The sequence below is a fragment of the Maniola hyperantus genome, chromosome 15, assembly GCF_902806685.2.
Source record: "Maniola hyperantus chromosome 15, iAphHyp1.2, whole genome shotgun sequence".
NCBI lineage: Eukaryota > Metazoa > Arthropoda > Insecta > Lepidoptera > Nymphalidae > Maniola > Maniola hyperantus.
Window position 1 is genome coordinate 6,065,185 of NC_048550.1, and position 22,506 is coordinate 6,087,690.

Here is a 22,506-nt window from a genome sequence, read left to right on the forward strand (position 1 = left end):
AGTTTCTGTATCAAATTAGAAATGAGGACATCCGTAGGAGAACCACAGAAATACATAGCTCACAAAAAATTATAATCTTTCAAAACTTAGCCGTAAGTATGAGAATTTATCGTCCGTAAAAAATCATAAAAATAGCCCCCGTCAAGAAGACAAACTCTATGCTGACATAACAAACTGCTGAACTAAACTTTATCCATGGCACTCGAGCACGAAGATAGGAAATTTGTTAGGCTGATGTTCATGATAGGAAAAAGAAGTAACGGGCCGACAGTTTGATAAACTTAACTCATAATGTTTCGCAAAGTATTGGTCGGAAACGTGCGGTTGAATCAGTTTGCCAGTCACGTCTACTTGAGGGTCGACCTTTGACTTTACTTACGCCTTAGTATTAAAGACTATCACGGACATCGAAGTTAGTGAAACGGCGATCAAACTCAACGGTAACCTTATCATAACTACTGCAAAGTTTTTTTTGTAATTTGAAATAGTGAGCAAACGAGCGGACCGGTCATCTGTTGTTAAGTGAATGCCATCGCCCATGAACATTTGCAGCACCAGTTAGCTAGGTACACACAGGATGTAACCAGAACGCTAGCAAAAACTCAGCGTTTTTGTTATACTACCTAAGCACAATCTAATACCATTTGCCTCATTTTGTAGTTTTAGTGATTTTGTATTTTTCAAACCCGCGTGCAAAACTCGGGTCAATGCCCCGCCTACGACACGGCATTGACTCCGAGTGGCCTACTTACGCATCTTTCGTTGACCTCTAGCGTCCGTCAGATGTTTGCAACATATCGCAAAGTTTTACAAAATTACAGGATTTTTTTTAATATTTTTCGCGTTTTTTTCTGTGGTATCATATCAGTAATCATCAGTAAATACTATCACCTATCTTTGTTTTTGCCAGCGTTCTGGTTACAACCTGTATATCTTAAAGAAGTGGTGATAGTCTACGGGTTGAGACTTTACCCTTCTATTCGCAAGTCCGGGTTCAATACGGGCACGCATCTCTAAATTTTCGGAGATGCGTTTTAAGTATGTAATTAAATATCACTTGCTTTAACGGTGAAGGAAAACATTATGAAGAAGCTTGCATGCCTGAAGATTCTCCATAATGTTCTCAAAAGGTGTAAAGTTCTAATCTGCCCTTGGCCAGCGATTTGACTATAAACCCTTCTCATTCTGATAGGAGATGATGATGACGATATCGTAAAGAAACGTGCCTAGAAAGTCGTCACTGTCGTCGCCCTAACCGATATAGGTACGAGTAGACGTCCATATAAGGACATCTTGTAGGGATTTCTATAGAATATTGTCTTCAGTGTTGCAGTTGAGATAGTAGTGTCATATTGCAGTTATGTGGTTAGTAGCGGATCTCGATATGACCCTATGAGGTCAAATCCCTTCAACAATTTCATTCAACGCTGTAGGTACCTAACGTGCATCATGTACGTCACCTAACGTACGTCAAAATGGTTCACCCCATGTGTCGACTTAAACGACAGCCGTTAACGTTAATAGTTTGTGCAAAGTATCACCACTATTACACTTCCAAAGCAAATCAAAATAGCCTCTATCCCGTCCTCGGAAAAGTCAATATGGCAGATAAGTGATATCGGGTTTTCACTCATGAATATATCTATAGTTACACGTTTCATATGGAGCATTTTAAATGCAATCCGACCTACTCGACCAACTTTTTTTAGTTCAGGTATTTTTTTTACTGATCTGTCTACCTGAAACCCATTACTTAGATTAATATTGAATGATAACAATTTTAATTTGTAATGTATATGTATACTTTTACAAATAAAGGCTTGATAAAAAAATACCTTGACAATTCACAACAGTCCACGTTTACACTTTACCTAGTGATAGTTAAAAATAATTCATTTAGATTTATAGGTTAACGCCACGCCCAACTAGTCATTAGCGACGAATCACTCAGGTAAAATTGTTAGTTTACAGTACCGACGCAATGTTACTTGGTCTTCTGTCAAAATATAAATATTCTTTGGAGAGGTGTTCAGGAACTTAACAGCCTTATTCCTCCTTCACCGTTCTATCACAATTCATACTTAATATTATAAATGCCAAAGTGTGTCTGTCTGTTAGCTTTTCATGTCCCATCCGTTAACCCGTTTTTGAGGAATTTTGGTACATAGATAGGGTGGCATCCTGGGGAAGGACATAGGCTACTCTTAGCCCCGGAAAATCAAAGATTTCCCGCGGAATTTTTAAAAACCTAAATTCACATGGATGACGTTGCGGGCATCACCTACTTTGTACAACGACAATTTTTATCCTGGAGGGAGACGGAATAGGTAAACTGCTTTTATCCCGGAAACTCAAAAAGCACCCACTGGATTTTTAAAAACTCCAAATTCATCAAAGTGCGGTCATCATCTAAGTAGTAGTCGTATTTAAAGTAATACTTTTATCAGGCATTTTGTGATCATACGCTAATAGACATCAAGTCATCCAGACAGTTCCCATGAAGCACCGGCGACGATCAAAGGGTGCTTATCACCGTGTAAGCTTTGTAAGCTTTCTAATCGCTAAGCGAGCAGATTGTACTGTCATATTACCGGTGGAAAATCGTATTTGCTTTCGCCTGCTGAAACGAACTGTGTTTGCTTAGTCCCATTGTCCAGCAATCTGACAAAACCTCGTTATTTCCATGAAAGGCTTCGTTTTGTATCGGTGGACTTTATTCTAGATATACATGTACATTGTGTACTTAAAGAAATGGTCTTCATTTTTTCAGAGTTGCAGTAACGACCGCCATCTTTTTAAATATAAAAGGAAAAGCTGACTGACTGACTGACTAACAGACTCATCTATCAACGCACAGCTCAAACTACTAGACGGATCTGAAATTTGGCATGCAGATAGCTAATATGACGTAGACATTTGCTAAGGAAGGCTTTTTGAAAATTTTACCCCAGGGGTGAAATAGGAGTTTGAAATTTATGTCGCGGGATTATTCCAAATTTCAAACTTTACAATTCTTGCTGTAATTTACAATATTTGCTGATCAAGCGGTTTTAATTGTTTCCTAACACCGTTGTAACAGGTTCCTAAAACCGTTTCGCTGTATCTACTATAGTTTTGGATTTCCCTATAAATATATAGGTACCTACTAGATAACTAGAATCATTGTTAAGTATATTGAAAAAGAAACAAATTATTTTTCTAAAATAAAAATATTTAGTATTTTTCGTTAACACGACAAAAGCTCCAAAGAAATATACCTAGATATATTAAGTATATGTACCTAGCATTCGTATTCCCGATAGAGCCTTTCCGTGTACTGAAATAGTAAAGTAAAATGAATAAAACAGCCCGCTCTGGCAGTAGCGTAAAACTAACAGCCCTCTTTGTTACAGCCCTGAAAGCCGACAAGAAGAGGCTCAAAGCCGAGAAATTTGATTTGCTGAATCAGATGAAGCAGCTGTACGCCACTCTAGAGGACAAAGAAAAGGAGCTCAGGGACTTCATTAGAAATTATGAACAGGTGCGTGTTCCATTTGTAAGTTTTAGGTGTATTACTTACAGGTAATGTTATGGTCTCGCACGCATAAGTCCGCGACAGATTGAGATGGCATTCGGGGTATGAGGCGAGGGACGCCCCGCACACCCGCACGTCACCCGCGTTAGCTCGCACCGGGTTAGCGCGGGGGCTGTGCGGGTGTGCGGGGCGTTCCCTTACCGATTGCCATCTCGTGCTGTCGCGTACTTTATATTATTTCTCAGTAAACATGTACTTATAGCTCTACGAACACATTGGTGTATGGTGTATGCTACAGGTTCTAATTTGGACGTATAAATGACATGGCGATGTACGTATCTGAAAACGTTATTCATTTTCTCAAATTATTCTAAACTTTTGTTTCAGTCGTTAAATCTTAGATTTTTAAACTTCCCAGATAGTTAATTTTATTTATGTGAATCTAGTAGGCCTACTGTATTGTTTTGTTTGGCTTCAATAAAAACTTTATTGAAGGGAAATGCAGTATCACTCGGCAGTCGGTACTATAACTTAGAGATTACCGTGACTATCGGTTAGAGATCGTGATAACTATATATCATGCGCTACTATCACTATCTTATGATTATGAATGAAATATGTTACGGAGAATCTATAAATAAATTTTTAATAAGTACTATATCCGAATCGTGGATTGTGAAAAAGATTGTGTTATTGAACATTAAACTATTGTTTTAAATTCATTCATTCCATGAAAAGCTCTTATTATCGGTCGCGAGTAGGTACTAGGTACTTACTTCAATAACTGTTTTTATTGTAACAACGAGGAATAAACAGTTATTGTTTCATATTTTATTGATTCTGTATAATAATAATGAATTGAAATATTCAATATTAATTAGGTATGTTGCGGTAGTATGGTTTCAATATTGAAATATGTAATTCGGTTTATAATGAATATTTATAATGCTTATATGTTAATGTACAGATTATTCTGTATATATAAATACTCAAATTATAATATAATCAAAGTTTTGGCTGGTCCCACTGACATCTAATAATACAAGTACGCTGAACATGCGATTGCCGACCTGTTTTTAAAGCGACTTGATCTTTGCCATTTTGACGCTGATGGCAGCAGACAGTGTCACTAAGCATACTAGGAACTAAATGTTACTGATAAAACATCTGTCAATAAAATGTTAGTACGAAGAGCAACAAAGTGTATCTTTAAATCACGGGTATTTTCGGATAGGCGCTTCAAATCGGCATAAAAATAACTATCATTTGTGTAGTCTAAGTAAGCTTCTAGCGTACTTGTGTCTATATGTCCATTTCAGTAGCTGGCCCTGATATCTAATGGGTGTCGTAATTCGTACCTATATGATCACTATATAATACATGAACGTATTGTATTTCTTTTGTCTTTTTTGTAATAGATGCGATCCCGAAGCGGCGCGTCTTCGGCGTTGGGTGCCGAACGTGCGGAGAGAGAGCGCGAACGAGCAGCACTGTTACGGCACGCGCGAGACGAAGCCGAGAGATCGTTGCAGCTTGCAGCAGCACTCAGCGCGCGTGACACGCAGTTGCGGCACGCAAGGGAACAGTTGTTTGAGGTATGTCTTCAATCAAGAACGCCACGGTCGTAGCACGGTTGGCAGACTTCCCTAAAAGACATTATAGAGAACCCTCAGACACACAGGCGATGTTTTTCTTCACCGTGGCAACATCGTGGCAACGCGAGGAGATAAGTGATGAACATCGCGCGGAGGATAATATTCAATTCCGAAAAGTTAGAGGTTCGAACCCCCGACCTCTCGAATAGGAGGCGGACGTCTTAAGTCTAACCACTAGGCTATCACAGCATTTATTTTATTAACTATGAATACTAGTTAAAGTTTTTAAGTAGTAAATTATAATAAGATATCAAATTATTCCAATGTGGAGAATTGTAGAGAATTCATATAACTTTGATTATAAACCAAGACCATTCATTTTAGCGCCTCAATAAATAGAATAAAATTTATAGATAGTTAAAGATGAATGTTCCAGATCACTGTGTTACATAATCTATCAAGGGTAATAGGTTTCGCATGTAACTAGTACATGCATACATTACTAGTGGTCGGGAATGCCTGATAACATCTCCATTACGTAATAGCGTATACGAACTTACTGAATTATTATAAACCTATACTAGCGAAGGTCGTAAGTAGAGAGGGACTATTTTACAGGTGAAAAACAATGTGAAATTCCTCTTCATAAGTAACTAACACTTGCTACTCGTACCTTACTTAAAAGTAGCCGAACTAAATCTCACTAAGTTTGAATATTATATATATTTCAATACTATATTTATTTTATTTTATTTTTATTTTATCTTTTCATGCGAGCATGGTCATCGAATCGAGACGCCGCGCCGAGTTGCGTGTTCGAAAGGAAGAAATATCTAGTTAAATAAAATTAATGTACTTAGCAATATACTAAGCGAATTTTCGCACATATAATCGTAAGAGCGAAAATTCACTTTCCGTGAAAATACCAGCTGTGAAATGAGCGAATATTGATCATGACCATAATTTCCTAGTTAAATTATTCCTAATTATTATTAGTCCTTAGTTAGAAGATAACAAATGAATGTAAATGTGAAAACTGAAAAATCACCTGCGAAATAATTTATTGCTACTTATAAATAATTTAACCAAATGAAAATTATTTAAAAGTAGCAATAATGCCCATCTCTGGGCGGAAACTTAACGCCGTTACCTAACGCATTCGTACAATATAAATTAATTATTTATTTGACATGTGAATACACTATAGGAACAATGTAGTTAAAACATTAGAGCGTGCTATCTTGATTAAATCATTCGTCTTTATTACCTACTGCTAAACTAAAATCGATTTAGGAATCTCGTGAGTAGTCTTTTGAAACCTACAAAAATATACGCGCCGAATTTAGTAGATAACCCCTCCTTTTTTGAAGTCAGGTAAAAACTAAAAATAGGCTTTACAGTATCAATTCTAAAGAAATAGTTATATAAATGGTATAGTACGCGACGGGTCGAGAGGGCATTCAGGGTAGGGACGCCCCGCACACCCGCACAGCCTCTGCGTTAACCCGGTTCGGTATAGCGCGGGTGACGAGCAGGTGTGTGGGGCGTCCCTACCGGCTCATACCCCGAATGCAATCTCGACCTGTCGAGTACTATAATATATTCTTACGCTGAATGAACAATAATATAAGATACGGGCGCATCGGGAGTATCATATCGTCAGGGAAACAGGTCGATGCTGGCTGACGATACCTCTATTGAGTAGGTACGGAGACAAGTTTTCAGAGACCTCCAGGCTGCTGACTTTCCTTGCATTTGCCGGCTCCTGTAGCCATGTTATCTGTTGAGTCACCTTAAATAGTATCAGGACCCTTATTATAAATGCGAAAGTGTGTATGTTTGTTGGTTTGTTGGTTTGTCCTTCAATCACGTCGCAACGGTGCAACGGATTGACTAGATTTTTTGCATAGGTATAGATAAAGACCTGGAGAGTGACATAGGCTACTTTTTATCCCGGAAAATCAAAGAGTTCCCACAGGATTTTTAAAAAACCTAATTCCACGCGTACATAGTCGCGGGCATCAGCCTGTGTGTCGATAAAGCAAAGGGATTTTTCAGATTTCTATGAAAAATAAGCAAAAAGTTAAATCCACTGAACTTCGTAGTTACCTATACAGAATAATCCGATTAACGCGAAGTCCTAAATAATCACGAGGGTGGATGAAACAATCAACAGAAATTCAATCGCTAAGTTTATTTACCTACAACTCGTGGCGTGAAAATCCTTTCAAATTATCTTTGAACAAATCAACTTCAGTCAATACACAAATTATAATTAGAGAGATACTTAAAATATTGGGTGTGGTTTTTGTATTGTAATATAAATTGAATTAATACCTATGAAGTTAGCAGATGGCCACGACTTCGTCCGCGTGGATTTAAGTTTTTCAACAGCCCGTGGGAACTCTTTGATTTTCCAGGATAAAAATTATAATATTCTATAACCATTCCCAGCCAAATCCGCCCAGTGTTTTTGTGTGGAAACACACACACACACACACACAAACTTTCGCTTTTATATTATTAGTGTGATAAAAGCCCTGACTCACTGCTTGACTATCAACGCCCTATCCCTTTAATAATATGGACTTAAGATAAGGAATAAGGCCTGATATATATATCATCAGATGTTAATGATGATGTAATGATCATAACCGGGACCAACGGATTAATATGCGCTCCGAGGTTCGTAAGAATCAAAAAAGCTAAATTCTGACCTGTAAAAACTGCCAGCCATCCAGTTACTAGGTACAGTACGCGACAGAATGTAATGTACATCGACCTTTAGAACGACATTTCAGCTTTGTAGAGCGTTGTCTGTCACTCATACCTATATGACGTTTTGTCTCTACGACAGAGACAACGCTCTACAAATCTGCTTTCTCCTTCTAAAGATCGATGTACATTACTTTCTGCCGCGTACTGTAAAAACCAGTATAAATGTAAAATATAGCGTACAAGGCGGCGGTCCTGCATAATGCTGACAGGTTTATATTCAGCAGTCAGCACCTTTGTCCATCCATCATCGACATGCGCAACTCATTACCAATTCAAATTGCGCCTTCTGATGAAAATGTGGAGGAAAATTAAGTACAACAGCTGTTTTTATATTATGCTTTGGAATAAGGGAACTCGATCAGTCAAAACGTTAGCGAGAAAACTAAATGGTTGTTTATGAATATAGTAGTATATGTATATTATAATGAAGTTACAAGGAAAACTTTTACAGCTAAGTATTAGGTACAATGCGCGTCGGTTCGCTTCAAAATATTCTCTACTAGCGACCCGCCCCGGCTTCGCATGGGTGCAATGTAGATACTAATGTGGTGTCAGTGAGGAGTGATTACTAATCCATACTTCCATACTAATATTATAAATGCGACAGTGTGTCTGTTTTGTGTAACTGACCATTTAGGCAGCGCACGCCTCGGAAACTCTCAAATGAGAGGTGTTTTTTTCCGACCTAATTCATATTATTTCAATTTCCCTAGAGATCTCTAATTTATTGAGAATTAAATTATACCTATAAACCTTCCTCTTGAATCACTCTATCTATTGGTGAAAACCGCATTAAAATCCGTTGCGTTGTTTAAAAGATCTACGCGTTCATACATACATACATACATACATACAAACATACAGACGGACAGCAGGAAGCGACTTTATTTTATATACTGTATGTAGAGATGCCTCGACACGCAGCAACGCGCTATGCAGCGCCGCCGCTCTAGTGCGACACACCATTCGAAATTATTGCAATACTTATTTATTATATCTCGAAGCTTTGTGCGGCGCTGTAATGCGGTCTGGCCTTAATTAACCAACTTATAAAATGTACTTGGAGTCTTAATTTTTCATTGAAAATTACTTAGTAGATAAAGTTGTGTAAAACAGCTAGACGGGCAACTACGGAACCCTACACTGCGCGTAGCCTGATACACACCGGCCCACGCCACGTGGTGATTACGTATCTCGCGACAGGCTTGCGACAGGCGTAAATCTCGCGATCATTGCTGTCAAACGTCCGGCTAGAGAGAGACAGCAATAGCCACAAAGCAAAATAAGAAGATGAAGAAGAGAGACAGCAAATGAACTGTCGCATTGCTACTGCTGTCGCGTTGCTGTCGCTACTGCAACGTTTTACGTAATCACCCCGCGATTTTTATTTACATAATGCGCATAGGAAAACGCAACTTATATACAGATCTCCAGAAATAATTAAAGAGAGTTATCTCGTAATAAAAAAATGCTTGATTTGTTGCTAGAGATCACACTACCTAATACTTATTTTATAGGCGAAATTTTGTAGGTGCGTATGTTTGTTACGCTTTCACGCAAAAACTACAAGACGGAATTTAATGAAATTTGTAATGGACCCTGACTTAACACAACACTTAAACATAGGCTATACTTTTTATCCCAGAAAATTTAAGAGTTCCCGCGGGGTTAAAAAAACCTATCCACGTGGACGAAGACGCGGGTATCATATAGTGTCTATATAAATGTAAGAAAATATAACGTGGAAGTTTTGTTCACAGGCGCGGAGACAGTTGCAAGCTGCAGGATGTCTTTCAGAAGGCGAGAGTGTGGCGTCTCTGGGCATCGGGCCACCGATGATCCTGGGCGGACCGTCGGGTCTGATGGGCGACAGAGGTAGCTGTAGTGCCGACTCTGGCGTTAGAGGTTACTATCTTTACATGCCAGAAAATAAAATTCCAAGTAATCGTTAAAAATACGTTATTTTTTTTTATTTATTCTGTATAAGTTAGCTCACCTGGTGGTAAGTGATGAGTAGTCTAAGATGGAAGCAGGCTAACTTTTTTTTTAAAGAATATTAGCCAAGTTAATTGCTGACTAATATTCTCCTTTCCCCTCCAATTAAGCGTAAAGCTTGTGCTAGGAGTAAGTACGACAATAGTGCAACGGGTGGGATTTGAACCGGTGTCCTTTCGGTTTTCAGTCCGCTCCTTTAACCGTTGAGCTATCGAGGCTCGAAAGAGAGAAGAACTTGGAAGGAGTATGGCAGTTTTATTAAACCCATACACCTTTGGTTTCTACACGGCATCGTACCGGAACGCTAAATCGCTTGGCGGCACGGCTTTGCCGGTAGGGTGTAACTAGCAACGGCCGTAGCCTCCCACCAGAGCAGATCAAAAACATAGAAATTACAAAATTCCAAACCCCTGCCGGGAATCGAACCCACTAATAAGACCACAGCGCTTACCACTGCGCCAGGAAGGTCGTCAATAAGGATGAATACTAAAATAATTCCTCATCATCGTTTTCCCTCTTTAAAACGAAGTATGACGGTGATCATGCGAAGAGCCTCTCTACCCCATAAGCCGTAACCTTCTTGTAACTAAGCCCTACCCATCCCCCCTACCCCTACCACGCCCCCCCTACCTACCCCTAGGCCTACTGCCTAACCATCCCCTTAGATCTCCAAAAGTTTGCGACTTTGGCGTGGCGCTTTTTTGCCTTCAATTAATCCTTGAAAATGAGACCTCCTCTTGGTAAATGTCCAGACTTTTGCAACCTTTCTCTGCATTATAGTAGAAATGAGATCTTTCAAAGTTTTATACTCTTTACATATTTCATTTCAAAATGTAATCATATTATTCTCACGTGTGCATTGATCTTCCCCGATAGGCCACAGGTCAATACAGGGTATAATGCGCACAAACTGAGTTTAACTTTATGTGTCATGTCAAAAGTACGATTTTAAGGTGATCCGTACTTTTGACATGACAGTTAACACATAAAATTGAAATACTTAGCGCGTGAGAACTACAGTCCGTTCACTATAACTTTTCCCCTGACGTTATATTTGGCACTATTGCAAATCACACAATAATAAATCCTAAGCTCTAAGGAATAAAATAAAGCAAACAAAGCAATGGTGCCAACATTGACGGCAGGGAAAAAGTTATAGTGAACGGACTGTAATTTTGTATGGGACTATGCGGGCTTTGAAGCATTATTATGTAAGCCTCAATAGCTCAACCAGTAAAGGAGTGGACTGAAAACCGAAAGGTCGACGGTTCAAACCCCGCCCGTTGCACTATTGTCGTACCTACTCCTAGCACAAGCCTGACGCTTAGTTGGAGAGGAAACGGGAATATTAGTCATTTAACATGGCTAATATATTCTTTAAAAAAAAAATTCCTTGTGCTATATCTTTCTGTATTATTTTGTAAATAAAGCGTTGTCAGTGACAGGTAGCAGCGACGGGGGTGCCACGTCGGTGTGTGGCGGGAACCTGTCGGATTCCACGGCAGAAGGAGTTCCGCCCACCCTGGACCCGTATGATACTGATGCAGCCTCACTCGTGTCTTCCGCACATCCTATATACCAGCGTAAGTACACTATAGTAACACCTATTACTTCGTCAAGAGTGAATATGCATCTACTACACAAGCGCGCTCCATTTTAGGCTGCATCATTACTTGCCAACAGGTCTTATTGTAGCCAAGCGCTAGTCTATAAATAAATAAAAAACTATCTACTAAAATTATCTTCAATCCTTTGTAACTGTACTCCATTTTTAAAAAAATTAGATACAAGTTAGCCCTTGACTGTGTCTCATTTGATTTTTTTTTCGTAAAATATCAGGATTAATATAGTTGTATACCCTAAAATATTCAAAGTAAAATACCTATTGTACTATGGTTTTAATAACAATAAGTTTAAAAAATTGTAAACGCTCTTGTCTGCTTTCATTGAATTTTCATCGTCTTCCATTTACAATAACGCATACAAAAGGAACATTATTTTCTACCATAACGTAGGCTGTAAAGGTGAGTATACACTAGAGCATTTACTTACAACATAGGTACATGAACAAAACATCGAGCCGCTTTAACCCTTTCACGAACCGAACAACAAGCACAACGCTCGACGCTTTGTTACAATTTAATTTTGCAAACTTAATTAGCTAAAAATATACCATCTGCTATTCCTCTTTTTTATGTAGCTCATCAATATAGCACTCGTGACCTGCAGATCCGACGTTATAGAAAGGAATGTTAAGGACAGTCAAATGCTCATGGCAATTATTTATAACATAGCGTCATGCATTGGCAGAAACGTTACTTTATATGAAAATGCTTATTTCAATTCAGTTTTAATGTCTTGTATTGTATCATTCGTAAGAACGTTGAATAGCATTGAAATGCTCGAAAAAGTGCTCTAGTCTATACTCACCTTTAAGTCAACATTTTGTTACAATAAAGGGTCTTTAATGAAAACCTTTCTCTCTGTTTCCATAGCGTCGGAACGCTTCGCGTTAATACAACAGCAATTTTAATAAATTAAAAACACTATCGACAGTAGGTATGACTTTCGAGCATTTTACTACATGCCGAGTTGAAGAGGGGCTTCGATTTAACATCGTTGTATCGAAAATATTTGAACATTCTGATTTTGATTAATTTCAAACTACTGCAATACGGAATGGAAGGCGATACACGTATGTATGTCCACCATAACATTTAGGTAGTTATAGGCATATCGCTGCCGCCATATTTTTTACTAGATGATGCCCGCGACTTCGTCCGCGTGGATTTAGGTTTTTACAAATCCCGTGGGAACTCTTTGGTTTTCCGGGATAAAAAGCCTATGTCCTTCTCCGGGATACAAGCTATCGCTGTACCAAATTTCGTTAAAATCGGTTAAACGGATGGGCCGTGGCTAGCAGACAGACAGACAGACACACTTTCGCATTTATGATATAAGTATGCATATGGATTTTTTATAGCATAACACTTAACAGTTTCTCGTATAAGGATAGACCGTATATTTTTCAGGAAGTAAGTATATGCTCATTGTTTAAAATAAAATAAAAATTTGAAAAGGTAGATACTTTAGCGATTGACAATTATTATGTGGAATTTTGGTGAATTGATACTTGTAATTTATTTAACTTGTTTTTTTAATTTTTTATCTAAAGGTTCTATTGAAATTGGCCTGAATAAATATTTGTGCAGCCTTTCGTTTGCGGTAACTGGGATGTAATTAGAAGGGTTCAAAAACTCTCATTTTGCAAAAAAAACACTTCCTGAATTTCTCATAAAGCGTTAAAGCTTTTATGTTTTTTGGTTCATATTATTAACCAGTTCTATAAAATCCTAGTAGTTCAATAAAATTAAGGGATGTATGTACCTATGTATTCCTATTTTTGTGTGTAAATGAATAAAATTTAAAAAATAATTTAAAATAATTAAAAATTAAAATCAATAAAATACAGTTGTAACTAATAACAATAATCCCTATTTATTCGCATGATGCACACTAAACATGCATTCCTCCTCTAAACATGTCGGCAGTTGGCTACGTTGCTTCGGGAAGTAGCATATCTTACGGTATTTATTTATGGAAAGAAAGAAAGAAAATACGTTTATTTTCCAAACTAATGTTGGTATTATATTTTGATAATTATTATAGTGTTTTACCTACACTTCAAAGAAATTTCTAAATAACTTTAAATAGGTACATATCAAAAATTGAAGTGTAGGTATTCTTACTTCAACAGTGCATTTCATGCAGAGCAACTGAATTCAGGCGGTGCAAGACCGTGGCGTGTGGAAGTCCCTACAAGAGATCTATGTACGTCCAGCAGTGGACGTCTATCGGTTGATGATGATACTTTCTCACTAAACCGGTTGAAATGCATGGTTGGAGTAAGAATACCAGAGTAACATAATATAAACTCATTCTTTCACAACTAGTTATTGAGATTGTAGCCGTGTTATAATCACTACTTTAGTGTTAAGTCTTTATAGTATTAGCAAAGAAATTGGTCCAGAGAGGACGAGTTGATGGATAACATTTGTTGTTGCAGTGAGCACGCCGCGCGACTGCAGCCCGACGCTATCGCCACACAATAGCGCCTCGTCTTTCACCCGCTCCATCGATGCCGCATCGCTCTCCAGGTTCGAAGATTTTGCATTATTAGCTACTCGCAGCATACAAATTATTTTGAAGAACTTTGACAAGGTTCCTTCGTTTTTATTAACATTAAAATATAAGCAATATTTTGATGTCATGGTCAGAGTCCATGTACGTTTGTAAGTAGATGCCAAGATGCCAATGTTGATGTATTTAGATGTCAAATTACCTAATCACGTCCCAGAAGACCGTGTACTTAATAATTATAATATTATGAGTTTCCATTACTATAACATATTATTACGCCATCGATCATATCACGTTAGGAAACTTAAAAAAACAGACATAATAGGTATAGGGATTCTGATGAATGATGAAGCAGCAAATTTTCCAAAAATGTTAACCCAGGCCAGTAATGTATCCAGTAATTTAGGCAGAGATACCGATTATGACAGTAATAGTTTAAAAACATGAGGATCAAATAAATAGAAAAGCGATTAATTTATTTAAGAACTTGTTTAAAACGGACAATTTGAAAAATATTTCAAACTGTCCCCGTATTTCGACGGTGTAAATTTCATTTTTCAGTTCTGTGATAAAAACACTTGAAATTTTCAGGAATAATTAATTTAGCGCCAAAAGCTTTTAAAACAAAATACGTTTAAAAACGATGCGAAATTGAATTTAAATGAACTCCTCCGGAAACAAATTTAACAACTGGAGCGAGTAGAAATTACATCGGCGACTGCTGTTTAATATCAAATGTTAACTTTATTCCTGCAACTATGTTCTGTGTTTGATATCGTGTTGTTGTCAGACTAAAAACTAGTCAAGTGCGGAAGGGTTCCGTACCATTGTACAAGAAATAACACCTTTTTGTTATGATGTTACCACTTTACGGTTTTTGGCTTTTTTCTTTTATTCATGCTATAAGACATTGCTACCTTCCCCGGAAGTGCCCAATAGGTTTTGACTCCTGAGTCCCGATTGAGTGAATGAATATTGGGTAGGAAATATTGCAAAGGTGAGTGAAATTCAATTAAGATTTTATGTGAAAACAATTTATTCGCTATTGTTTAGTCTGTTACTTATTTATACAGATAGGTAAACCCGACCAGTGAAAAGTAAAATAAAACAAATGACTTCGCACATTACGAGACGAGAAGCAAGCAAAGCATTTTTTCAATACTGGAAATGACGTCGCCCTCATATTTTCTTTAGCGAATTTAAATTTTGAATTCGGATTTCAATATTGAAAACTCGCTGCATGCTGCTCAGTTCGAATTTAATGTAGGATCAGAGTTATGCGGTAATTTACTGGCACCAATAATAAATTTAAAAAAACATAAGGCTAATGGCAGAGCTTATGGTAAATAAAATATGGAAAAATAGACTATCTCATCTCTCGCAGACTAAAGTTCATACAGATAAACAGTGTGTTTTTTGGTGTCGCATTTTCGTTTTGAATCGAGTTTCAAATCTACAACGGTAATGAAGATGTCACTTCAAAACTAATGCGGCGAGCTTTCACTTTCATACTGCAGTAGCCTGCAATAGTCCAAAGTGCTTTTTCCTTTTGTTCTGCAAACTGCTGCAATATTTTATAAAGTTACAAACTGTCTCGACACCTCCGTGTCACAGGAGAGCAGTTTGTGTAACACCGTCTGCATATTCGTAGGTCTGCATAATGTGATATTGTCGGGTCACCTTGTCTCGCCTCTCCGTCCCCTCAAATTACACGTACAATCTCATAGGATGGGAGTCCATAGATTAATATGACAATCGAGCAAACGCCTCCGTTAAATTAAAAGTAGGCTCAGTCTACGTAAAAGAAAATTGTTTCTAAAGTCTAGGCATTTTTGTAGGAGCAAACGACATACCAACGAGCAAACAAAAAACAATTAGACCAAATTGAAGACTGGCGCGAGCTTGTGTGCTTGGGGGTGTGCTTGTGGCTATTGCCCAATTTTTTATTTTTTACTACACACTTCTCCTGCACTCACAATTAAACGAGTTTTCTCGCTATCATATTTTCCTCACCTCTTTTTGATTTTGTTTTAAAAAGATCAGTCGAGCAACTGTCAAGTCCGGGGGAATGTGACTCGGGACTGGTTGGTATGAGGTCGCGGCCTGGCGGCTCCAAAGGCGGTAGAGGAAGAGGCTCCGCTTGGGGGTCGATCTCAAGAGTGTTTGCTCGAAGTCGACACCGCACCAAATCAGGAAGTGCGGTCAGCAGTGGACATGAAAGCGGTAAGCGAAGCATAAACAAATATTGTTGGGCACTTGATGAAAAGAAGCTGCATTACTCTGCCTTGCTCCCTCATAAATGGGCAGCAATACGTAGCAATAGTGTGGGGCTAGTATGAGATTTTATATTTATGACGTTGATTTAATTCGAGCGTCGAAACACAATAGCATCAGGGTAAAATAGACTTGAGCGTCTTTGATTAGAAATCGAAAATTCAGTGCCACTGATTTTAATTTCACAACGTTTCGCTTAGAGCGCTGGCTGTAGATCTATGGACGAACTTCAGTTTTAAAACAAGCCAGTCAAGGACCATTAATTTACTTTGAGGCTAAAGTGTTCTAACACTCGACTTCTATCATCGTTAGTGAGATGTAAAATCATACACTATGTACTGTTTGTTCGTCAGTTCAATCTGGCATTCTGCTTTCGTTGCGTAATTTACACTTTTCATTGCAGAGCCGGTGTATGCAGGAACAGGCAGCACGTGTCGTGCGTGGTCTCCCCTCGGCAGCGAGGCAGCGCTGCGCGAGGCAGCCTCTCTGCCGGTGTCGCGATGGCGCGCTCCTGCCATCATTGCATGGCTGGAGCTCGCTCTTGGCATGCCGCAATACGCAGCTGCGATCGCCGACAATGTGAAGAGCGGCAAGGTTAGCTAACTGCATTATAATATTTTCACTTATCTATTTATATAATAGATTTTATACTTATTTAGATTTTTATATTTTTTATATAATATATTATACTAAATTTTGCCCACATCTTCTTCCACGTGATATAGGTATTTCATATCTTATGGTACTCGGAGATTTTTTGACATATATATTTTTTTAATATTCTTTACCTACTGTATTTAAACTTTGTAAAATATATACTTTCTTAATACTTTTGTTTATATATTTATTTACGCTTAATATAATCATAATCCTAATAATAATCCTACTAATATTATAAATGTGAAAGTGTGGATGTTTGGATGTTTGTTACTCAATCACGCAAAAACTACTTGACGGATTTGGCTGGAATTTGGAATGGAGATAGATTATACCCTGGATTAACACGTAGGCTACTTTTTATCCCGGAAAATCAAAGACTTCCTGCGGGATTTTGAAAAACGTAAATCCACGCGGTTTTGCGTCGCATCGCGGGCATAGCTAGTAATATTATAAAGCGCAAAAAAGTAATGATAAAATCTAAAAATATTTGTTGGGGTGTCCTGAAATCGAATGAGTCGATTATTGATTTCATTATACTATGTATCTACTTTTATATCATTTCTGACAATCTTCTTTATTCTCTACTAACGCTTTCATGTTGTCTAAAAAAAACGGAAAGTATTATACCGAAGCACGTAAAATTAACCCACCTAATCTAAATTATTGCCGCCTCACGAACTTTTTACGACAAAATTTCATAGGTAGATAAATATACATTTTCATGGAAACACATTTATTATTCACAATAACAATTTCGTTAGATTTATATGGAAATGAAGTCGCAACACAGTCCTTTAGTAAATTCATCGCAGCATTTGTTTATTCAAATCACGTCTGTTATCGGTTCGAAATGGAGAGATGTTATTAATATTGTTATGATTTAATATTGGAGAACAACAATGCAAATTGCGTTTTATGAATAAAATGGGTAAAAAGTATTCTAAAAAAATATTTTTAGGGTCACTTGTGGTATAATATTATGAGGCGTATAACCTTTGACCACCGAAAAAAGCAAAGTGGGTTGCACGAGTTAATATTCATCGTTCTACGATTAAGGTTAAATATTAAATTTTGATCTAAAGTTAATAAATCTGAAACTGGCTTGTACAACCCATTTGACTTTGTTGACGTAGTAATGTTAGTCTGTAAAATAGGCATAACTGACTAAGATTTAACGTTATATAAGTACTTTACTGTAAATAACAATAAGTATTTTTGTAATTTTATAATAATTTGTTAAAGGGTGCTAGCGGTGATAGGGCTTAAAATTTACCAAAAATCCTAATACACGATCATAAACTTTAATGTCAAATAAGTTATGAAAATATAAAATGTAGAGGGAATATTTTAGTCTACATTGAAAAATCACTTTATTCCTCACAGCTCATAAGCCTGACACTATTATGACTTTTTCATATTACATCCTCAACATCGAGGGCATCATGATATTTTATATTAAAATCATAATACACGGCTCCGTGAGCGAGACACAATGGGGCTTTATTAAAACAAAAATTAATATAATAAACCATTCCTCCCACAAAATATTATATTCACAATATCATTTAAATTCCTACATTGGATTATTTTTATATTTGAGTTTAAGATGGATTTATTATATCTAAGTACGAAACTTACCTAGTTAATTGTCAAATTATTTACCAAGGAATAACTAATAACAACTTATTTCAAGTTACTTACTAATATTTTTATTTAATTTAATTGAACTCTCATTTTTATTTGGAAACCATTTATGGAAACTTTTACTTTTATGTAATTGTATATATTCTATTTATTATATACTCAATATATAAGTATAGTAAGCAATTGACGCAATAGAAGCGTCAAATATTGTGTTCTGGTTGTTTCTAGATACGTGCTTTGAATGGGCAGGTTCTGCTCGAGCTCACAGACACGGACTTGGAGGTCGGCCTGGGGATCAGCCAGCCCATGCACAGGAAGAAACTGCGGTTGGCGATCGAGGAGAGGCGGCGGCCAGATCTTGTGAGAAACCCGAGCATCGGGCAGCTGACTCACGCCTGGGTTGCGGCCGAGTGGTTACCCGATTTAGGACTTTCACAGGTAAGTTTGGATAACAAAGGTAATAAGTCAGTTCTTTGTTTGAATAATAAGACGAAAGTAAAACTGTTATTATGGTATTTAATACATTAATTTTACTATTGATAAAAATACTAAAAAAGTAGTATTTTCAATATTATATTTTTATACCGAAAACGTATTACGTACCAATAAACCTCTATCGCCTATAGGTTGGTATACTTTTGTTACTGTAAATTTCCATAAATATTCCAACAGTATGCCGAATCATTCGTGACCAATCTAGTGGACGCCCGGATGCTAGACACAATCAGCAAGAAGGAATTGGAGAAATATCTTGGTGTTACCAGGAAATTCCACCAAGCCTCTATCGTGCATGGCATCCATCTGCTAAGGATAATGAAATACGATAGACAAGTAAGTGTGACTCATTTTTATTTGTCTCTTATTTTATTTTTACCTAAACTTCCACTTAATTAAAATAAAGCCATGACCTATATTTCTTCTCAAGGTCTCTTGAGGTTTTATGTTTGTCTTATAAAATATATACAAAGTTTTGAAATAATTAAGATAGCTTTAGTACACAATTTATGTCACCTGTACAAAATTCAATAAGTATGTCGACCTATTTTTAGTAGAGCGTGAGTCGATCTTCGCGGTCGCAAGTAGGCTATGACCTTCTCGTGAAAGTAATAACCACGGCATCCATTTATTTTATATCAGATGCATGCAGATAGCTATTATTACGTAGCCATCCGCTAAGAAAGAATTTTTGAAAATTCAATCCTAAGGAGCTGAAATAGGGGTTTGAAATTTGTGTAATCCACGCGGACGAAGTCGCGAGCATAAGCTAGTAATATTATAAAGGCGAGATTGTGTCTGTCTATTAGATAGGTTTTCAAGGTCCATCCACTTAGGACGTAGAACAGGCTACTTTATGTCCCGGAAAATAAAAGAGTTCCCAAGGGATTTTTAAAATCCTTAAATCCACACCGAAGAAATTTCAAGCATAATCTATTTGGTGCAAACATAGCTTGCTCCTCGGAGATGGATACAGGCTACTTTTATCCCGAAACGTCAAAGAATTCCCACGGGACTTTCAAGAAACTATAACTTACCCGGACGAAGTACGAAAATGATTCATGCAAAGATTTATCTAAGCTTAGAGAAGATGAAATTTTTCCGTTAAAATCTGTTCTATTCATAAAATAAATACGCAGTCCATTCCACGATAAACAAAAACAGAGATAAGACGAAAGCAAACAAGCAGAATAGCAGTGTGAAGCTTTTTAGGGCAGGCACAGACGTCAGTTGAAATAGCTTCGGGGCAAGTTTCGAGTTTCTAAATCTAAACACTGTGTAAATACTCTACGTTCAATACTTTAACCTTAGATAATATATTTTGTTAACTAAGGGCTATGTAACTTCAGTAATCCATACTCAATTTTATAATTAATGTGAAACTCTGTCTGTGTGTCTGTCTGCTAACTTTTCACGGCCCATCTGTTTTGGACGATATTTGGTACAGAGATAGCTAGCTCCTCGGCTAAGGGTACTTTTGTCCCTTAAAATCAAAGAGTTCCCACGGGTTTATTAAAACCCTCAATCCACGTGGAGGAAGTTACAAGCATCATCTATTTGGTACAGAGATAACTTGCATCCCGTCTACTTACTTAGGCTAATTTCTTAGAATAATAATGCTTTTTATCCCGGAAAATCCAAGATTCACTTGGGATTTAAAAAAACCTAACGTGGACTAAGTCGCGGGCATCATGTAGCTTAATATAAAAGTTATAGCATGTGATTTAAATAAATATTTTACACTATTGAGGCTACGTGTAGATATAGCAAGTATTTATGAAGGTAATTAATTTATATCAAATTTATCAGCTTAATTGCCGAAACCTATTTGTGTCCGCCCTTACAAGCTGTGTCGTGTAGCTGCGACCCCTTTAATGGTAACGTCGTTAATCATTTCTTGTTCAAGCCTCTTTTAAATTCCAGAACGACATTGAACAACATTTGTCCACGGTCTTCACGCTCATTACACAATATTTTATAATATTCAGTAAATAATTAGATCGATTTTTTTTAAGCTATTATTTATCCATACTAAATTATTATAAATAGTAATATAATTATAATTTTTGTGTTTTGTCTCTCTATACTACCTTTTCATGGCCCATCCGATTAATCGATTTTGATGACAGAGATACCTTATATCCTGGAGACGCACAGGCTATACATTTTATTTCGGAAAACATAAGCGAATGAAGTCGAGGGTATCATCTAATTAATATATATTTTTGAAAATGCTTATGTACAACAACAGACGCAAATACATAATATCTTTCAAACCCCCCAAAAAATGTACGTGAAGAGTAATTTATCACCACGTAATTTTGTTCTTTTGATCATTATTTTCGATTTGAAAACATTACGATAATAAGTACTAGTATGTAGTGTAATCTGTTTCCGAATTAATATTTTTTCAAATAAAAACGTCACTATAAGTACATAATCTTAAATTAAATAACTAAAAGCTATTTTTCTCGACTATTATCTCAGGCTCTAGCAGTGAGGCGGCATCAATGTGAAAACGTAGATGCAGATCCTCTAGTATGGACTAATCAAAGGTTTATGCGTTGGGCGCATAACATCGATTTAGGTGAATTTGCTGATAATCTCAAAGGTAAGTTTTCACTATGTATAGTTTTATTTTTACCTGTTTTATATTTTACCAAAAGATACATTTCATGATCAAGAAAAGCTTTGTGCGTGACAAGTCTAAGGGAAAGGGATTGTGATCTGCGCTATGGGGCCGACTTGACCTAAAGGTTGCCCATTGCCACTCAGCGTGACAATGCTGTGAGACTTTGTCAGTGGTCACCTTTGGCCCAGGGGCAGCCAGGGACGGACTTTTCGATTGACGACGTGGTTTCGCAAAAATTGTAATAATATTGTTTTAAATACGGACCTTCATATTATTATATATTAAGTATGTTTATTTCATAACCTTTATTTATTTATAGATAGTGGTGTACATGGTGGCTTGGTTGTATTGGAACCGTCTTTTACTGGTGAAACAATGGCTACTGCTCTAGGTATCCCACCATCAAAGAGTATAATACGAAGACATTTGGTAGCTGAATTTGATGCTCTCATTGTTCCAGCAAGGTAAATAAATAAAAATTTAGTATTTCAGATAAATTAAATAGTATTTAGAATAATATTCTTACATTTTCCATAAAATATATCTATGAAATAGCGTATTTAACATTTTAAAGTATTATAATAAAGTCAAAAAAATCTTGACGGTATCATAAGACAAAATATATCAAAAATACAAAGAAAAGATAATTTATTCGTTATTTATATTAAATTTCAAAGTGCAACATTTTCTATCACGAAAAATTCTGTAATAACACAAAAAAAATCCTAAGAGCAAAAAGGAGAAATGCACTGCATGAATGCATAGTCACTGTCACAACC

The 22,506-nt window shown here is 36.9% G+C and overlaps 1 protein-coding gene across 14 annotated transcripts in view; it reads left to right on the forward strand.

Annotated features, from left to right (window-relative positions):
• Positions 1-22,506, forward strand: part of Liprin-gamma (liprin protein kazrin) — a 135,061-nt gene that overhangs the window by 108,195 nt on the left and 4,360 nt on the right. For 5 of the 14 annotated variants that reach the window (XM_069503367.1, XM_069503368.1, XM_069503377.1 and 2 more), the window contains 11 exons: positions 3,393-3,520; positions 4,933-5,109; positions 9,648-9,792; positions 11,313-11,465; positions 13,949-14,039; positions 16,061-16,245; positions 16,700-16,890; positions 18,829-19,038; positions 19,273-19,431; positions 21,583-21,706; positions 22,047-22,191. In XM_069503367.1, coding sequence (XP_069359468.1) covers positions 3,393-3,520; positions 4,933-5,109; positions 9,648-9,792; positions 11,313-11,465; positions 13,949-14,039; positions 16,061-16,245; positions 16,700-16,890; positions 18,829-19,038; positions 19,273-19,431; positions 21,583-21,706; positions 22,047-22,191 — 1,708 coding nt within the window. The remainder of the gene's footprint in view (positions 1-3,392; positions 3,521-4,932; positions 5,110-9,647; positions 9,793-11,312; positions 11,466-13,948; positions 14,040-16,060; positions 16,246-16,699; positions 16,891-18,828; positions 19,039-19,272; positions 19,432-21,582; positions 21,707-22,046; positions 22,192-22,506) is intronic. The other 9 variants (XM_069503372.1, XM_069503379.1, XM_069503370.1 and 6 more) reach the window with 6 other exon arrangements.